The 20,846-nt window shown below is 46.9% G+C and overlaps 2 protein-coding genes across 2 annotated transcripts in view; one reads left to right on the top strand and one right to left on the bottom strand.

The window, feature by feature from the left end:
* LOC142566172 (uncharacterized) overlaps positions 1 to 16,210 on the top strand; it is a 63,905-nt gene extending 47,695 nt beyond the window's left edge. The window contains exons 2-3 of the mRNA XM_075677029.1: positions 15,655 to 15,680; positions 16,051 to 16,210. Of these exons, the coding sequence (XP_075533144.1) occupies positions 15,655 to 15,680; positions 16,051 to 16,210 (186 nt within the window). The remainder of the gene's footprint in view (positions 1 to 15,654; positions 15,681 to 16,050) is intronic.
* The window catches only part of LOC142566336 (octopamine receptor beta-2R-like), a 537,631-nt gene that overhangs the window by 70,817 nt on the left and 445,968 nt on the right, over positions 1 to 20,846 (bottom strand). The window lies entirely within an intron of this gene.

Here is a 20,846-nt window from a genome sequence, read left to right as displayed (position 1 = left end):
CTTCCAAAGAGGTACACAGGCACACGGTTCCGTGCACGGTCCCTAGAACTCTTGGCTAGTGTGCCGTCTCTCCAAAGCGCCACTACTCCAAAGTTGCGTGCCCGACAAAAGTCCTATTCTCTTACGCTACGAGGCTTGCAAGAAATCCGGAGGCTTTTGTTTCCTAGCCCTTTATTGAGCCCGTTGGCTCAGCCACAACAGACCTGATAATTGTTTTTCTTGCTGAGTTTCGGTGTTGAGTGCGGGGTTTCACGCTAAATGTCTTAGACCAGCACTCAATAACAGGCAAAAGCGTGGCAGTTTGGGCGAGTTGGTATGTCATAACTGTTTAAGGCTAGTAGCCTTAAACAGTTAAAACGACGGGGTAGGACTAGCGTCATCCCTTATATTCACACTGTCTCACATAATCTGAAGAAAATCGCCCAGCGAGCGAATGTTTGTGTAGTATTTTCTGCCCCCAATAAGCTCATGAGGATTTGCAAACTCACTAATCCCAATAAGGTAGCTCCTCTTTCCTGCGACAAGAACCACAAAAATAAGTTTGTTAATTGCGCATATTGTGTTGTTTATTCTTTTCCACTCAAGTGCGGAAAACGTTACGTTGGTCAAACTGGCCGATGCCTGAATGACAGGCTGCGCGAGCATGGTTACAATGCCAAGAATTGTATTACAGCTGGGGGGTTTCTCGCGCAGCACTGCAAAACGTGTGGTTGCGAACCCGTCTTAGAGGAATGCGTCATTCTTGGTCGCAGTCGTAATCAGCTCACAAGAGAAGTCATCGAAGCAAAGGCTATCATTGGTCTGGGCCATGCATGTGTTAGCTCAGCCTCATTATCATTATCAAGAAATGAATTGGCGTATCTCCGACTGCAGCCACAGGCTGTATGAATGTGTTGCCACTTGGTTGCTATCGGTTTTCTTGCTTGGTTTTCTTTGTTGATGTCACATGGTTTGCGAATGTATAAGTAGTCTTGTGTCACGAAATAAACCTCAGTTGGAAGTTAGCGCTCACCCTGTTTTCCGCTCCCTTTGATTACCCCTACCTCTTCCCTTTTTGCTCGTCCTGAGCGGCGCTACTAGCCTTAAACAATAACAGGCAGAAAGCGTGATTTGCAGTTCAGAGCAAGTACAGAGGAACAAGTTCGGCGCGCGACTCGCTTTGCACCGATGCATCATTTCCGGCTTCAATGGTGTCAAACACGTGGTGGAAGGCAAAGGAATACACACTTATGGTTGACGTAGGACGAGTGTTGTCTGTACATACACCAAAGAAAAGCATAGGTGGCTTGGGCTGAAACATTTCCACTTTTTAGCGTGGCATTTTCTCCGTAATACAAAAAAGCCTTTGCCAAGTAATTTGTTCCTTGTAGTTACTCGCCGTCGTTAGAGGGTTAAAATCTGCCTTTGTCTTGGTACTACGGAGGAGGCGCTGTGGTCGTGGCTGTGCGCTCTAGTGAGGACGACTGCATGACTTCGGTCCAAACGGGATCAGCCGATGCAGCGTCTGTAATGACGAAGGGGCAGTTTTTTGTGATGAGAGGTTGGCTTCAGGTTTGCCGTCAGTCAGTGACAGAGTCGTTGGCGACGGGAAGCGATCATTACAATACATAGGCCCGTTCTGTCTATGCTCCGCCCAGCCGTGAACTTCAGTGTAAACTGCAAATGGGATACTTTATAATAAAGCCAATTCGCAGTAACGACGTGTCATTATTAAGTGGTCTTCTGTCACTAATCGTTCTTTATTCATTTATGAATACTGTTCACCCGAAGATCGTGATAGAGCGGTAAATATAAATAGTAAAATTATGGGGTTTTACATGACAAAACCACTTTGTGATTATGGGGCACGCCGTAGTGGAGGACTTCGGAAAGTTCCACCACCTAGGAATCTTTAACGTGCACCTAAATCTAAGTACACGGGTGTTTTTGCATTTCGCCCCCATCGAAATGCGGCCGCCGTGGCCGGGATTCGATCCCGCGACCTCGTGCTCGGCAGCCCAAGACCATAGCCACTCAGCAACCACGGCGGGTGCGGGTAAATAAACAAAAAATACATAATACAACACATGAATAAACAGCAGTGCTTTAGCCGAACATTAAATAATAGAAATTATAAAAAGATGCAGATGCGCAAGCACGAACATAGCGAATATATAGTACAATACAATGTGACACCAAAGAAGAGCGGAAAAAGAAAAGAAAGAAAGAAAAGACATAATAAAATGGCAAAGCATTCAAATACATAGTGCTCGGAAATATTGCAAAAGAACAGAAACAGTGCCACCACATGTCATAGCTCACTAGTACCAGGTATCCCTAAAGCTTAACTGCAGCAACGAAAATGAGATGAAAGCGACACTTCGAACTGTTTTTAAGAGACTGATTGAAAGGACTGTGGGGAGTAGGGAATTCCATTATTGCATTGTTTTAGGGAATAGTAAATATTTAATGCAATTTTTTTCGCGTTGTGATTGGCTCGACTTGTTCTTCACGGGAGCCTATTCTTACGATGAAAGAGGAGCGTAAGTTTAATTAAAGGTCGGCATTTATAGCAATTCCGGTGACAATTATTTTAGTCTCGCGATGCTTCTACGTTCAGCAAATTGAAGATCCTGTTACATATTAGCGACAGAATCTGTGTTTCTGCATCTTGATAATATCAATCGAGCCACCCTTCTCTGGACTTTGTCAGTCTTGCCTGTAAGACATTTTTCGTACGCATCCCATATAACGCTCGCATACTCTAACGAGGGGGGGGGAGGGGGGACAAGGGTTGCATACGCGGTTTACTTCGCCTGCAGAGTAGCAAGTTTTAATTTCGTTCTGAGGCGCTATAACTTTCTCTCAGCTTTTGAGCAAGTGTCATTAATGTGTGCTTTCCAGTTCAGATCTGAAGGTATTGTTACACCAATGTATTTAAAAGAGTTCCCTTGTGTTAGATCGTGCCCGTCTCTATCATAGTAAAATGGTAACCTCTTTTTAGCTCTCTTAAGCGGCAGTATATGTGATGTCTTGCTAAAGTTAATTTTCCTGTTATCTTTCGCGCACCGGGCGGCGACAACCTGCAGCGCAGAATTTAGTGCGGTTTCCTCGTGGCAAAAGTTTACATCTGATGTTGAATTCCAATGGCGGAGTCGGAGAAGGCGACGGACTCAGCGAGCGAGCGCTCGACTCTGGCGCAGAGCAACGCCTCCAGATCCGCGAGTGGAACACAACTTGCGCCGCCGGAGCAAGGCGGAAGCGGAAGTTCTATCACAGAGTTACCCAGGATACCTTGCGTGTTGTCATTTCCTTCCGCTGTTTGCTCCCAGCCCCGCCGCACCGGTCACTTGTCTCTTCCGCGCCGTTAACCTGTTTCCTTTTTAAAAGTGCGGAATGGATGTCTCGCCAAGCGTGCAGCAGCTTTTGCTTGCTAGCGAGTCGTGACCGGTGGCGCCTCCCAGCAGGCAAACGTGGTAAAGGAAATACGTCACGCAGAGTTCCGGTCCACTCCGCCGATTTTGGAGGAGCATCTTTTTCTGCTCCACGGAGTCACTCCCGCTCTGAATCCACTACGACTCTCTCATTGGAACACCTTACTCCCGCCCTCACTTTGTCATTGGAACAAACTTGCTCCGAAACGAGTAGAAAAACTTGCTCCAACTCCGCAATTGGAATTCAACATGAGTCAAGTAAACAATCATCCGCAAATAAACGTAGGTAATATTAGGAGGAATAGTGTCTGACAAATCATTTATGTAGCGCAAAAATAGAACTGGGCCCCGTACGGAGCCCTGAGGCACGCTTGAAGCTGCCCCCAGACCAGTTGATTTTGCACTGTTCACTTCCACGAAATGTGTTCTGTTAGACAGGCACGTTTTACAGCGAAACTGTATATTTACAATTCGTCCATCCGTCCATCGGTCGCCTGTACGCCGTAAACTCCTCCGGCGTAACCCCATGCACATGCGCGAAAAGAAAGAAAGATAGGCCCGCGATTAGCCAACGCCACATGACATCACAACGACTGTTTACTCGGATCCATAACGTCACACTACCTGGCCCGAAATATTCACTGGCAAGGTTGGCGTGATAAAAGCGGTGACGTCAAAATCACTTTTGCCTACTCGGGAGCATATCCATTAGATTCTATGTCAATCGTACCATGTAACGTGGTGTCATGGATCGGAGTGAAAAGGCCTTGCGCTATATAGGAGGTGTCGGATTAGCTGTGCCAGTAGTGATGTCATTGCTCTGCGTCGCAGCCGAGAGCGCGCGCAGCAGTTTCTCTCCGGCTCCGAAATGGGTAGGCCGCGCATTAGGTGTCCTCCTAAACCGCAGGCAGCTTTCGATCAGCAACGCCACGAGCACAACCGGGAACGAGCTCGTTTACTCCGTGCTGATTCGGCAGTCCGGGCACAAGAAAAGGTTCGTGCAGCTGAGCGCAAGCAGCAACTGTGTGCCGAGGATCCGGCAGCCGACCAAGCCTTCGTTTAATGAACAGTCGGGATTAACCCAGTGATAAACACCAGGACTGCACGTTTCAGCTTCACTCGTTAACCATCTGCCCGTTGCGCTTGGGCAGTAATTTACTTATCCACCCAACAATTTTGAGGTTAACTCCTAAATCTTTTCAGGTCACTGACTATGTCTATGTCTGTGGACCTGACTAAGGACCAGACTATGGCTAAGTCAGGTCCTCTCTGTCAGACAGGAAGGCTATCTTGAGGGTTACGGAGCTGGAGTCAAAGACGTTAAATCTTGGGGACAGGGGCACTCCTCAGGGGGCCGTCATCTCGCCCACATTGTTCAATCTGGCCATGGTCGAATGACCAAGAAGCTCTTTCAGATTTAGGGGATTAAGCACACCATGTATGCAGATGGCGTGACGATATGGTGTCCCGGTGGTAGTGAGGGCTATATCGAAAGTGTTCTGCAGGAGGCAGTAGATGTAATTGCGAATTATTTGGATCCGACGGGGTTAAGGTGCTCCCTCTCCAAGTTGGAGCTGTTACTGTACAGTCCCACTAGAAGGGGACCCAAGCCAAGGGGATGGATCCCCGTGGATGAGCTGAGCATTCAGCTTCGTATAAGAAATGGCGACCTCATACCTAGGGTAGATAAGATCAGGGTTCTGGGGATGAACATTGAGTCGAACGGTGCCAACACGCTGACAATCCAGCAGATCATTGCCAAGACAGAAAATGCGTACGCCTAGTGAAGAGGGTGGCCAACAGGCAGACGGGGTTCAAGGAGGATAGTCTAATTAGACTTATGCACGCATTTGTATTGTGTCACTTTACTTATGTGGCGGCCATGCACAAGTGGAAACCATCAGAGAAGGAGAATCTTGACACGCAGATTAGAAAGATCACAAAGTAAGTGTTGGGAGTGCCAATGTGCACCAGCACCGACCGACTTGTCCAGTTGGGAATTCTTAATACCTTGGATGAGATAGCTGAGGCTCAGATGGTGCGTCTCTCTACGACTAGCGCGGGTCAGCAGATTCTGAGAGAGTTAGGTGTTCTTCAGGAGAAGATTTCGCAGTATCATGTCGGTATTCTCTTGAAGGTCCGTAAGCGGTATCACGTCAAGCCTGTTTTCAGGAACATGCATCCGGAGCGAAACGTGGGTAGAAGAAAGGCCAGGGGGACTTGCCTGCTGAGACTCATTCGTGATCAGAATCAGAAGGTTGGCTTCGTCAATGCTTTTTTTAACGAGGAGGGGAAGGTGTTTACCATAGTTGTCGTGGACAATGAGGGCAGTGTCGTTAACGCTGCTACTGTTCTGACTAAAAGGCCAGAGGTAGCGGAGCAAGCGGCTACTGCGCTCGCCCTGGTTGACAGGCGCAGGCATTTTGTATATAGCGATTCAAAGTCGGCCGTTAGGGCCTTTGAGTAGGGCTCGGTGGCTAAGGTTGCTTTTAAAATTATGCAGACATCTGAGATCTCTCAACACTACTTATGCTGGTTCCCTGCTCACCTTGGGATGATTGAGGGAGCCCCTTTGAATCTCAATGAGTCCGCTCACGAGACAGCGCGAGATCTTACCCACCGCTCTGCCCCGCGCCACGGCGTGGCGGTACTTGCCGAGAACAGAGACTCCCCTTCCACATACAATGAGACAACGAAGTATTACCTACTTAATCGCAGGGTTTACGGTTTGCCGCATCCTAAACTAAACAGGGCTCAGGCACTTACATTACGCTTACTACAGACTGGTACTTATTCTTGCCCACGGAGGCTGAACATGTTTTATCCGGAGACGTATACAGAGCCTTATTGCCAAGATTGTGGTGCTTTACTCAAGCTCGAACACATGCTCTGGTCTTGCGAAAGAATTGCAGACTCGGCGATCAAGGACGCGTCCAGGTGGCAGGCAGCACTTCGCAGCCCGGGCCTGGATGAAGAATTCTGGACTGTCAGCAGGCTCACAACGTGGCCGTGAGGCTTGGCCTTCCGGTCCCGACGTGGGAGCGGCCCGCTTAGTGGTTAATTATCACCACTTGCAGGACCAAATAAAGTTTTCCATCCATCCATCCTAAATCTAAAAGTTTTGCGACCAATCCATCATGAGGAATACAATAAAATGCCCTGGACATATCAAGACCAATTGATCCGATATGTCCTGTTTCAGTAAGTGATTTTGCAAAGTCATGGACTGTCTCTGTAAGCTCAATAACCATCGATAGCTTCAGTCTACAGTCAGCTGTTTCGCAAATAGAAGGTTTGAAGCTTCAAGGTTACGAAATAAACTTTTTGATATAACATCTGTTCAAGATATTACAAATACATGTAATGAAAACTGGTCTGCGGTTTTCAGTTTTGTGCCTATTTCCATGTTTAAAAACAAGTACTACACGAGCATTTCACCACCTAGCTAGCTAGCTAGCCAGTTTTAATACTCGGTTGCCACAGTCAGAAGTTTGATTCCTGGCATTCTTCTTTCATTTTTAAAGGTGGGAAACTCGAACTCACCTCCCCCAGTACACTACATCTCTAGGCTTGGAGTGGGGCCTAAAACCGGCAAGAACGCCCAGAGCAAGTGTGGCTATGCTAATCCAGGTACAACCCAATTAGGAAGACCAACTAAGCTTCAACAAGACACTTCCTCACCGGAGTAGGAGTCGGCCTCCTTGGTGCGGTATTCGGCCACTCCCTGCCAAATGGCTCACTCAATTACCAAATAGCCCTCAGTCCCCAGCAGCTGCGGAGCACCTGACCAAGGCGACGGTCAGACCTGTAACGCTGCAGAGTGTGCTAAGAATCTCTGGGTCGGGACAGGCCACCAATGGGAACCGACCCTGTCAATCTTTACCAGCTGAACTCTGTAGAGTGTAGAGTTTAGCAGGACTCTTTTAGGAACTAACAGACATCGTTTGGGATATCATCGGCCTTAGTGAGAGTACAAGAACTGGTGAGGCTTATACATTGCTGAATAACGGTCATATCCCCTGCTATCTGAATAACGGTCATATCCCCTGCTATAGCGGTCTCCCAGAGAAGCAGATTAGAGTAGGGTTCCTAATCCACCAGGAAATAGCGGGCAACATTGACGAATTCTACAGAATTAATGAGAGGGCAGCGGTAGTCGTAATAAAGCTAAATAGGAGGTATAGAACAAAGGTAGCACAAACCTACGCACCAACCTCCACTCATGATGATGAATAGAACAGTTTTATGAAAATGTTGAATTCGCGATGGGGGGGGGCGAAAAGTGAAAACTCAGTATACTGTTGTCATAGGTGATTTCAATGCAAAAGTGGGGAAAAAGCAGGCTGGCGAACAAGCAATCGGCAACTACGGCGTGGACACTAGGAACACTCGAGGTGAGATGTTGGTAGAATTCGCGGAAAAGAATAAGCTGCGAATAATGAACACCTTCTTCAGGAAGCATTGCAACAAAAAAATAGACCTGGGAAAGCTCCAATGGTGAAACAAGAAATGAAAGTGATTTCGCACTTTCGGCCAATCCCAGCATGGTGCAGGTGTAGAAGTGTTAGGTAGGGTAAAGAGCAGTGATCATAGGTTAATGAGGGCTAGGATTCACCTCAATATGAAGAGAGTACGGGTAAAATTGGTCAAGAAGAAACAGGCGAACCTACACGTAGTAAGGGTTGGCACTTTCAAACAATTTGCAGCCCTAGAACAGAGACATGAAGATGGCATAGAGGCAACGAATGAAACCATACGTAGGCTGGCTTCACAAGCAGCAATTGAAGTGGGAATTAAGGCTCCACGGGAACCCGTGGGTAAGCTCTTCCAAGTAACGAAGAGCCTAATAAAGAAACGACAAAGAATGAAAGTGTCCAACTTAGAGGTCAGATAGAATTCGCGGAGTTGTCAAAACTAATCAACAAGGAGAAAATAAGGGATATTCGAAATTAAAACGTGAGGAATACTTAGGCAGCAGTAAAAAATGAATGCAGCCCGAAAATACTGAGAAAGAAACTAGGCATCGGACAAACCAAGATGTATGCACTGAAAGATAGACCGAGTAATATCATCAGCAATCTCGAAGATATAGTAAAAGCAGCCGAAGAATTCCATACTGACCTGTGCAGTACACAAAGCAGCCACGATACCTCCTTTGAAAGTAGTAATGAACGGGTTAGAGAGGCTCCTTCTATAACCAGCGATGAAGTTAGAAGGGCCTTGCAAGACATGAAACGGGGGAAAGTGGCAGGCGAAGACGGACTACCAGTCGATTTAAGCAAAGATGGCGGAGACATAATGCTTGAAAAACTAGCGGCCTTTTGTAATAACTGCCTATCGACTTCAAGGGTCCCAGACAACTGGAAGAATGCCAACATTATACTAATCTACAAGAAGGGAGACGTTAAAGGATTGAAACATTATAGGCTCATTAGCCTACTTCCAATATTATATAATATATTTACCAAGATAATCTAAAATAGAATAAGAGCAACACTGGACTTAAGTCTTCAATCAAGTAATCGAGAAATCCGCAGAGTACAATAAGCCTCTCTGTATGGCTTTCATAGATTACGAAAATGATTCAGTAGAGATACCATAGAGGCATTACGTAAACAAGGAGTGCAGGCCACTTACGTAAATATCCTGGAAAGTATCTACAAAGATCACACAGCTACTTCAATTCTCCACAAGAAAAGTAGGAAGATAGCTACAAAGAAAGGGGTCAGACAAGGAGACACAATCTCTCCAACGCTATTCACCGCGTGCTTGGAAGAACTATTCAAGCTATTAAACTGGGAATGCTTAGGAGTAAGGATCAACGGTGAATGTCTCAGCAACCTTAGATTTGCAGATAACATTGGCCTGTTCAGAAACTCAGGGGACGAGTTATAACAAATGATTGAGGACTAAACAGAGAGTATAAGAGTGGGGTTGAAGAATAATATGCAGAAGATAAAGATAATGATCAATAGCCAGGCGAGGGAACAAGAGCTGGACAGTCTATAGAATCTGTGAAGGCGTACGTTTACCTAAGTCAATTACTCACAGGGGACCCTGTTCATGAGAAGAATATTTACAGAAGAATAAAAATGGGTTGGAGCGCACTCGGCAGACATTGTCAGATCCTGACTGGAAGCTTACCTATATTCCATAAAAAGAAAGGTGTACAATCAATGCATTCTACCGGTGCTGACATATGGGGCAGAGACTTGGAGACTGACAAGGAAGCTCGAAAACAAGTCAAACACCGTGGAAAAAGCAATGGAACGAAGAATGTTGGTCGTAATGTTAAGAGACAGGAATAGAGTGGTGTGGATCAGAGAGCAAACAGGGAGAAGCGATATTCTAATAGACATTAAGAGAAATAGATGGAGCTGGGTAGGTCATGTAATATGTAGGTTAGATACGCGGTGGACCATTGGGGTTACAGAATGGGTGCCAAGAGAAGGCAGGCGCAGTCGAGGACGGCAGAAGACTAGGTGGGGTGATGAAATTAAGAAATTAGTAGGCGCTAGTAGGAATCGGTTGGCGCAGGACAGGAGTAATTGGTGATCGTAGGGAGATGGCTTCGTCCTGCACTGGACATAAAATAGGCTAATGATGTGATGGTAATGTATGTTGCTTAGGTGATGCAATAAAAATAACCACTAAATAATTTGCGACCCATTCTGCGTAGCGCAGTAAAGAAGACTTTGGAAGGGAATCTGGGCCAGCAAATTTTTTCCTGTCGATGTCAAGGAGTAAAGAAAATACCGCTTCTCACAAAAAAAACATCCGATATATGTGATCTTCGTCTGCAACCTATTAAAAGAGGGATTAGGAAGTGAACACTCTAATCAGCAAACACGGAAGGGAAATTCTGATTGCACTTGCTAGCGATAGCCAAGGCACCCATGAACGTGAACGCAGCTCCAATCTTCGTGCATAGGGCAACGTGATGCCAAAACCGTTTCCGGGAATTTTCCATGAATTGCGACAGTTTCATCGAAAAATACTTTGTTTTAGACGACACAAGTTCGTGTATAAGAAGCGAGGAAAGGTGCAATATTTCAGCCTCATTTTCTAGCTTTCTTCATTTTTCCTGCGATTTAGATTACGCTTTAATTGAATAGTGTTTCAATTTACCAAGCATTGCGCTTTTTCCCAGTTTTTGATCATTGTCGAACAAAGTGTTTGCGACAGTAAGCAATGACTTCCTTAAAGTTATCCCACAAGAGGTTGACGTTTGATGCCGCATCGCATGCGTATAGTAACAGCTATAAGTAAAGTACTCACATCATCAGCTTTGGAAAATCGTGCGCACAAACGCTTTGTCTTCTTGGTTTTTTTCTGTGGCATAACCGGTAACTTTGGCTCCCGCTTTTACGTTGTTCTCGTTTCGCTCATCACCTTGATTTTCCGTATCCCGCCCTCGGCGTGTTTCCCCTGTTTTACAGAGCGTAACGCAGGCTTGAGATAAGAGATGCTCTCAAAAGCAGTACCGTCATGCAGTTATATTACTACTTATGAGTGCCAAACCAAACAAATATTCCAAGTTGTTCCGACCCTTGTTGTTAGCTGGACAATTTGTGTGGGATCATTATTAAATGCAATGCCCAACAAGGTCTCGCCATATTTACCGTCAGCTGAGTGAATGCAGAAGTTATGCCATTTAATACCGGAGATGTTGAAGCCACCTGCGATAATCACGCGTGCATTGGCAGAAAAGGAGAGGGGGCTCTGTTTACTGCACCGATAATATACGACGATTACGTAATGCAAAATTATTGCGCAGGTGTATACGTGTTTTGATTTCGCCACATATTGGCTTGCGCGGACAATCTGTCTCATGCGGCACGTTGCAAACGGAGCAAAGGATGGCGCGACTGCCCCGCCGAACTGCGAGATCGCTACGGGCAGCGCGTTGGTGACGCGTGGGGGCAATTCACAGCAGCAACCGCCGCAGACGCACTTCCGCTCATGCAGAGCCAGAGAGCGTTCGTCGTCTTCGTCGGGGCGCCCGCGTGCATCGGCCACAAGAAACACGCAATATGCATGTATCATTACCCCCGGCGACAGAAGCACCGTCTAAATATCGATGATAACAGGAGAGTAATATGGCTTGAGGCGTGCGTTGTGTTGTGTTGTGTTTTATGGCACATAGGCAACTAAGGCCATCATGCGCCAAGCTCGAGGTATAGGAGAATTTTCCGTGTAATTTTATAAAAATGTAAATAATCGTCGGTGGTGTTGAGTGCTTAAATAGTTAGTTACCTCATGATGGAGCAAGAAAAAGATTGTAACGATGGGTACTGATAAAAACTTCTAAAGGGGGTCGGGTAACCTCAGCGGCCATCCTTGCCAGGGCAAGGATCTCGAGGCTCCTAACCAATCAAATAAAGTCCTCAGCCTTTTTCTCAGGAATGAGAAATGGCTGTGTTGTATGAGGTGAAGTACTGCGTGATGATTTACATATTTTTAAGAAAACCAGCTTCTGTTAAAAATCTGAAAACGCTAGACATATCCACAATTGCATTATCGCTCAAGAGCAGTGCTGGGTAAAAAGGGATGCATTGGTTATAAAACGGGGAAAAGCACTTTTTCCGTAGCTTTTCCAGTTTACAACATGAAATTAAAATGTGATTGACTGTAAGTTCATCTCCGCAAGTGCAAATTGGCTTGTCTTCTTTCTTCAGCAGAAAGTTGTGTGTAATGTGTGTGTGACCTATACGGAGACGGCAGATAATGACTTCCTTGAAACGCTTCTGGTGCACGCATGACTTCCATTCACCTAGAACTCGTTTTATTAATTGTAGCTTGTTATTTAGTTCGCTGTTCCAAATGGACTGCCATTTTTTCCTTGCATTACTATGCAGTAAGTTCATGCAATCTCTATAGGGCATATTTACATTCCTAATTTGTTTACCGTAAGCATGAGCAGCGCACAAATCCGCTCTTTCATTGCCTTTTATGCCGACATGACTTGGTACCCAGCAGAGCCTGATGTTTTGTCCTTGAGCTGTGGCTGCTGTAATGCTGTGTACGAGGTCTCCAAGCAGAGGAGTCATTGCATTTCCAGAATGAAGGGCCCTGAGCACACTCAGTGAGTCAGTGTAAATAACACTGTTGGTGAGTCTCTCATTTACTATTTTTTCTATGGCTACACAGATGGCATAACTTTCCGCAGTGAAGACGGAGGCACACTGTGGAAGTCTTACTATTTTATTCCAATTGCCCTGTACAGCTGCGCTTCCTACATAAGCATCTGTTTTTGAACCGTCTGTGTAAAAAGCTGCAAAATTGCTGTACTTTTCTTCAAGTGTGAGGAATTCTTGCATTATGTGTTGTTGCGGAATTTCTTTTTTACGGAAGTGTGTCAGAGTGAAATCACAGATTTCAGGAAAATTGTGCCATGGCGGCAGTGGACCTCGCCTTTGGGCAATGTTTGGCAATATGTCTAGCATGCCGAGGTTTTGGCACATCTCTTCGAAACGCCGGAGGAGTGGCCTAATAGTTTGTGGTTTGTTGTTAAACAGTGTTCTTGATGGGCACTTTGTGACTATGGGGTAACATAGGTGTTTGGGAAGCGAACGGATTTTTAGAATGTACGAGCTTGTGAGCATGGCTCTTCTATCTGTAAGTGATGGTTCATTGGTTTCTACATGGAGACTGTTTATGGGTGATGTCCTGTATGCACCAGTGGAGAGACGCAAACCTAAATTATGTATTGGATCTAGCCGTTTCAGGTACGATGGCCTTGCTGACCCATACACTATACATCCATAATCCAGGGTAGAGCGTACTACAGAACGGTAAATTTGTAAGAGACCAGTCCTATCGGCTCCCCAGTGTTTTCTCGATAGCACTTTGAGTATGTTCAGGGACTGAGAAGCTTTCTTTTTCAAAGCATTTATGTGAGGCAGGAAGGTGCGCTTCCTGTCAAATGTTACACCTAGAAATTTATGTTCATTTTTTACGGGTAGATCTATTTCGTTCAGGTGTAGGGTGGGATCTATTTGTATGCCTCGTCTAAGTGAGAAAAGAATGGCCACCGATTTCTGTGGGGAAAAACGGAAACCATTTCTGTCTGCCCATGTTGCTAGTTTGTTTATTGTTAGCTGTATTTGTCGTTCGCATGTTGATATGTTTGAGGATGTGCAAGCTATCTGGAGATCATCTACATAGAGAGAATACATCACGGATCTTGGAATTATTTTCCTGATAGAATTCATCTTTACAATGAAGAGTGTTGTGCTCAAAATACATCCCTGAGGCACTCCATTTGCCTGGATAAAATTCCTTGAAAGGGTTGAGCCAAGGCGGACATGAAATGTACGGTTAGACAAGAAGTCCTTCAGGTAGTTCAACATCCTGCCGCGGATGCCCAGTTCAGCCAGGTCCTGAATGATCCCAAACCTCCACGTTGTATCATATGCCCTCTCTAAATCGAAGAAGACAGATAGACAGTGTTGCCTGTGTATAAATGCTTCACGAACAGTGTTTTCAAGACGGACAAGGTGGTCGGTGGTAGAGCAAGCCTTTTTAAAACCGCATTGATGGACATCCAGGAGCTACCGGTCTTCTAACACAAATGTTAATCTGATATTCAATAGACTTTCAAAGGACTTTACTAGACAGCTAGTCAGAGCTATGGGCCTATAGCTGCTAGGAAGGGTGAAAGGTTTTCCGGGTTTTAATAAAGGAACAATAATGGCCATCTTCCAGGCTTCGGGAAGTTTCCCCGATACCCAAACTTTGTTAAAAAAATTTAAAAGTGCTTCCACAGCTGGTTCAGAGAGATGAGCTAACATATGATAATGTATTTCGTCTGGGCCAGGTGCAGTTTGCTTACCAGCGGACAGTACTCTATTAATTTCCTGAACTGTAAGTAAGTTATTATAGGGTTCATTTGTACCGCCACTTGTCGGCACTCTGTCTTTCAGCTGTGTTTTTGTATTTCAGGAATGATTCTGAATAGTTAGATGAACTGGAGACCGCAGAAAAATATTCACCCAGAATATCTGCCTGTTCTATATTTGTCTGTGTACCTGGGTCAGAGAGAAATGGAACCGTGAAAGGGGAGTAGCTGCCATTTATCTTTTTTACCATCTCCGACATTTGTTTTGATGTAATTGTGCTATTTATTGAGGACACGTAACCTTGCCATGAAGTTTTTTCTGCATTACGGCGAATATACCGTGCTTTTGCTCTGAACTTTTTGAACTTGATGAAATTTTCCTGCGTTCGGTACCTACGAAAAATTCCCCAGGCTTTGTTTTGTCTCCTTTTTGCGTCTCGGCATTCTTGTATGTACCAAATTTTGTTATTCTCTTTTACTACTCCTGAAGACAGAGGAATTGCTAGGCGTGCAGCGGTTAAAATACAGTTGGTCATAGCTTCATTCAGTTCATCTATGCTTAAATCATCTGAAACTATTTTATCTAAGCTGGCCCTTTCTTTAAAAAGTGCCCAGTCGGCTAAGTGTAACTTCCACCGTCGTGGTTTTGTTGGGATGACTTGTGGTGGGGAGGTTAGGCTGATTAATACAGGCAGGTGATCGCTGCCGTATGGGTTGTCGATGACATCCCATTTAAAATCGCTAAAAACAGAGGGTGAACTTAAAGACAAGTCTATGGAACTCATTTTTCCCGTGCTCGGAGAGCAGTATGTACTTTTGCCGGTGTTTAGGAGGCAAACATTATTACTTAAAATAAAATCTTCTAATATACGGCCTCTCGCATCAGTGTGTGCACTTCCCCAAAAACCGGAGTGGGCATTAAAATCACCAACTAGCAGGTACGGCTCTGGTAGCTGTTCTAAAAGGGTTTCTAAATCATTAAGTGTTACTGTTAAGTGTGGTTCAAGATATATATTACATATTGTGATCGTCTTAAAATGAATGACAGTGACAGCAACAGCTTCGTATTTAGTTTTAAGTTTGATTTCATGGGTTGCAACACCAGTCTTAATTACAATGGCAACACCTCCAGACAGTCTACTTGCGTATTCTCGGTCAGACCGAAAGACATTGTACTTGTTTAAAATGTTTTTTTGTTTGGGACCTAAGTTGGTCTCCTGTAAGCATAAAGCCACCGGGGACAGTGTGTTTAACAGTTCTTTTATGTCACTGTAGTTATTTATTAGTCCTCGGCAGTTCCACTGTATAAGGAACGCCATGTTTGATGAGTATAGTTAAAAATTAGGATGCTGGTTTTCGGGGTGCCAATACTGGGGTTTTTTCTTTTCTATTTCGCTCCAGGGAGCTGTGCTTCTGCTGCAGCAGAGGTGAGTTTTGTGTTATGTCCATTGCCTCACTAGAGGCTCTGGACTTCCGCGGTGAACCCGCGGGTGTACGATTTGTGGGCTTCTCTCGACTGGGGGAAGCCTTGCGGGCGGCCGACTGAGAGGCCGGCGCGCCTTTGTTCAAAGGTGGCAGAGCAGCCTTCGCTGCGTCTGCCGGGGGCGGGAGTGGCCCTGCCTCAGGCTTTGGCTGGGCGGTGGCCGAGGCCTGGTGTGGTGTGCGCCCTTGCGCACAACATCGGCGAAATTTGTTTTTGCTTTGAATTGAAATGTTGAGGAGTGTCGTTTTCGTGCCTCTTGATAAGTTATGTTTTCCTTGGTCTTGATCGTTATGATTTCTTTCTCTTTCTTCCAGGTCGGACATCATCTCGAGTACGCGGGGTGATCCCCTTCACAGTTCGCGCACAGTGGTGCAGCGGTACAGTCCACAGATTCGTGAGCATTTGAGGAACATTTGGCACATGTTTGGCGGCCACGACAGCTCTGAGAACCATGGCCGAATCTTTGACATTTGAAACATCGTCTCGGATTTGGAATGTATGGTCTTACAGTTATTCTAAGATAGCCTACGTCTATGGATTCAGGGAGTTGGCTGGAGGCAAAGGTCAGGATTATGTGTTTTGTAGGCATTTCCTTGTTGTCTTTTCGGATTTTGATACGATGGACTTCGGTGACATTCTGGCCTTTCAGACCATCCAACATCTCTTCTTCAGAAAGGTTCAGGAAATCGTTCTTAGATATTACTCCTTTGACTGTGTTTAGTGAGCGGTGAGTAGTTACGGTTACCCGCACGTCTCCAAAGGACACTAAGGTTGGGAGTTTCGAGTATTGTGCTTTGTCTCGGATTTGGAGAAGTAGGTCGCCACTGGCTAGCTTCGTCACCTTGTAGCCAAGGCCCAGGGCGTGAGTCAGAGATTTTGATACTGTGAATGGGGACATTTTTCGAGCTGGTTGATCTGGATCTTCACTATGTATGACATGATACCTGGGGAAATGTTCGTTTGTTTTTTGGAAGCATTGGGAAGTTATGTCCTCGGTCCGCACTCTTTTTGGAGTGCGATCATTTTCTGCGAGAGGTGGAGCCATAAAGTGCGTTTAATGTTCGGTCATGATGCCAGCCGCCCACCATGGAGCCCAACGAGGGGACGGGACAGGAACTCGCAAGCAAGTCCTGCCTACGCCAGCTGTACACCTCAACTATAACCTAATACGACATAACCAAGGTAGGTTAGTCACACAAGGTTAACCCTTGCCACCTACGAAAAATTGAAGTGAACAGAAGATACAAGAAGACAGGACAGGTGTGAAAGAAGAGGGTAAAGAAAAAGCGTTTAGAGGCAGAAGATAGGAAAAGGCGACTGCCGATTTCCCCCGGGTGGGTCAGTCCGGGGGTGCCGTCTACGTGAAGCAAAGGCGAAAGAGGTGTATTGCTTCCGCCGGGGGGCCTTAAAGGTCCAAACACCCGGCATCAGCTCAACCCCCAGGATCCCCCTTTCCCCGGACACGGCTAAGCCACGCACGGCTACACGCGGGAGGGTCCAACCCTCGTGTGCTCGGGTCCGTGGTGTCGCAACACACCAAACGCCTGCTGACGCAGACGCCCCTGCGGTGGGCTTGAGGCGTGCGACATGCACAACGTCAGTGAAATTTGGGCCAGATGAGGCACTGGTACTGAGTGGGGCGATTTCGTAGGTAAGTGGAGTCACGGCCCGCAGCACTCGATATGGGCCTGTGTACTGAGAGAGCAGTTTTTCTGACAGGCCAACGTGGCGATTTGAGGACCACAGGAGTACCAGATATCCAGGCGAAAAGTGGACGCCTGTCTGTTGGCGATAGTATAAGCGCCGTTGCTTCTCTTAAGAGGTCAGTAGGCGAGCGCGGGCAATTTCGCGTGCTTGGGCTGCCCTGGTGATGGCGTCAAATGAATACTCCCTGGTCTCTGCTGCGGCGGATCGAAGGGATGCGTCCAGTGGCAATGTGGGTTCTCGGCCGAACGGCAGAAAGAACAGGGAATAACCGGCAGTGTCGTGACGCGATGAATTATGCAAAGGTGACATATGGTAGGGCAAGGCCGCTATCAGTATGGCCGTACGAGACGTACTTTGCAAGCATGTCTGTTAGGGTGCAATTCACATGCTCAGTGAGACCATTAGTCCGTGGATGGTAAGACGCAGTCAGCTTGTGCTTGGTGGAGCAGGACAGCAGGATGTCGGCGATGACTTGAGAAAGAAATGTCCGACCACGATATGTGAGCAGTTGGTGGGAAGCAGCATGCTGCAGAATCACGTCGCGTAAAAGAAAATCGGCGACATCTGTGGCGCAGCTTTCTGGAAGCGCTCTGGTGATGGCGTAACGCCTCGCGTAATCTGTCGCCACAGCGACCCACTTGTTGCCAGACGTGACAGAGGGAAAGGGCCAACCCTAAGTCCGTGCCAACGTCAAAGAACGGCTCCGAAGGAAGGTCGAGCGCTTGAAGGCACCCGGCAGGGAGCATCGGTGGTGTTATTTGGCGCTGGCATTTTTCACACGCCGCAACGCATTTGCGGACGGAGCGGGCAAGGCCTGGCCAAAAGAAGCCTCGGCTAGTCCGTTAGTAGGTGCGGAAGACGCCAAGGTGACCTGCCTTTGGTATATCGTGAAGTTCTTGGAGAACAGCTGACCGGAGGTGTTTAGGACGACGAGAACGTGGTCTAGGTAGCAGGGGCATGCTGACCATTGGAACCCTTGAAGCAAAGAAGTCATCATACGTTCGAACGTTGCTGGGGCGTTGCATAGATCGAATTGCATAACTTTGAATTGATATAGACCATCGGGAGTGACGAACGCGGTCTTCCCTTAGTCTTTTTCATCCACAGAAATCTGCCAATAACCAGACCGCAGGTGTATTGATGAAAAGTAGTTGGCACCGTGGATACAAACGAGGGCGTCGTCAATGAGAGGCAAGTGGTAGAAGTCTTTATTGACAATGCGGTTTAGATGACGATAATCTACGCAGAAACGCCATGGGCCACCTTTCGTTTTAACAAGCACCACGGGCGATGCCCAAGGGCTCGACAATGGTTCAACAATGCCTTTGGCAAGCATCTTGTTCACTTCATATTGACTATCCTCACGCTCTGAAGCAGAAACTCGATATCGCCGGCAATGAATAGGACTTGCATCGCCATTATTTATGTGGTGCTTAACAATTGAAGTTCGCACCACTTGGCGATTGCTGACGTCGAAGATATCCTGGTAGGAAACCAAAAGGCGACACCGAGCTGCTGCTTGTACAGACAATAGGTCCGCAGCAATCATGCGTCGAAATGTTGCGTCAGGGCAAATAGCATCCTGTGGACATGGTGAAGAATCGGAGCAGACGTGGGCAGAAAACTTCGTGACGTGGTCATCTCCGATAGCACGGAGCGTTGCAGCCGATACGCCTTTGGGTAGAACTTCCTCTGTCAGGCCAAAATTGACGATGGGGGGCATGTTCGGTTATCGGCGATGGTGACGACGGAGTGGGGCCCAGAGATATTGCGCATCAAGAGCACATCAGTAACAGGTGTGGAGACGTAATTACCATCGGGCATAGGAAAAGATGACAGAAAAACTTCGAAACTCAAAGCTTTAGGTGGCAGGCGGACGAAGGTGGTCGTACTAAAGTTGTTTGGCAGTTCGGCACGAATATACGCGAGTAGCGGAAGTTTGAGGCAAACGGTACCGGCAGAACAGTGGATCAAAGCCGAATGCGCAGCAAGAAAGTCGAGTCCGAGGATTAGGTCATGGGGACAATTGGTCAGCACTCTAAAAAGAACAGTAACGTGGCGGTCGGTGATACTTATACGGGAAGTACACATTCCACTGACGTCAACAGTGCTGCCATTGGCCACGAGTACGGCTCGAGTAGTAGGAGGCGTGAGAACCTTCCTCAGTCGATAACGGAGGTTACAACTCATTATGGATACCTGGGCGCCAGTATCTATTAATGCCGTCAAAGGGACACCGTCCACGTGAACATCAAGTAAGTTGTGGTTTATTGGGAGCGTCACTGGAGGATTTCGACACGACCAAGATAATACAGCACTACCCCCAGGAGCTGCATGGTCTAGTTTTCCATACGGGAGGGTCTATAATTGGTCGGCGACAAATAGCGTCATGGCTGGGGCGACGGGAACCGACGGCGCTGAGGTGATGGCGAGCGAGCAATACTATTGACACGTGTACTTAACTTTATCGGGCGACCACGTTTCGCCGCCCAACAAAAGTTATCGCACAGCGCAGGACGCGCCTGCATGTAAAAGAAGTTTCTGGAAATTATCGATGGTTCCGTCCACTGTCTTTCACCGCAACTTGTGTGATATGATTGCATATATGCGCGACGCGAATAGTGTAGAACTTTGTGGAAGACACGCGGGTCCCAGCGCTTAATCTGGAACATCCGACGACCGATCTATAAAAGCCGACGCGCTTGTCCCGCTGATCAGATTTTGGACGATCGCCGACCGTGTTCGCCACTATCGTTGTGCTATATGTGTAGCCTGTTTTGTGGGCACAGGTTCGCCCAATAAAAGTTTTGTCGTTCACAGTATTGCTACTGTGTTCTTCAACGTCACCACCACGTGACATCTGGTGGAGGTGCTTTACGTTCATGTACCGAACGCCACCGACAAGCCGTAATCCAAGCCCGGACAGCAAAGACAACACCATTGTCGTCCAAGGACACCGAGCAAGCCGCTGGCTACAGCAGTTGCCCCCGGAACACGGTCTTCTACCAGATACGACCAAGAAGACAGTCCAAGAAGATCGTCCAGAAACGACCAAGAAGACATCCAAAATGGCAGCCGCAGCGGCATAAATAATTCTTCAGCGGCCCAGGGAACCACCGACAGTCCGCGGTTCCACATTTGAGGACCCGGAAAGCTGGCTGGAAACGTATGAGAAGGTGGCTACGTTTAACAGCTGGGAAAGCGACGACAAGCTGCGACATGTCTATTTTGTATTGGAGGACGCCGCCAGGACGTGGTTCGAGAACCGAGAAGCCGCCCTAACGACTTGGGACCTGTTCCGAAGCGCCTTCCTGCAGACATTCGCAAGCGTCATACGCCGAGAACGAGCCCAAGCGCCATTAGAAACCCGGGTGCTGCTGCCTAATGAGACAACCGCGCTCTT

Source organism: Dermacentor variabilis, unplaced genomic scaffold (genome assembly GCF_050947875.1).
Source record: "Dermacentor variabilis isolate Ectoservices unplaced genomic scaffold, ASM5094787v1 scaffold_12, whole genome shotgun sequence".
Lineage (NCBI taxonomy): Eukaryota > Metazoa > Arthropoda > Arachnida > Ixodida > Ixodidae > Dermacentor > Dermacentor variabilis.
Note: the sequence above shows the minus strand (reverse complement) of the source record. Positions and strands in the feature narration are given on the sequence as shown.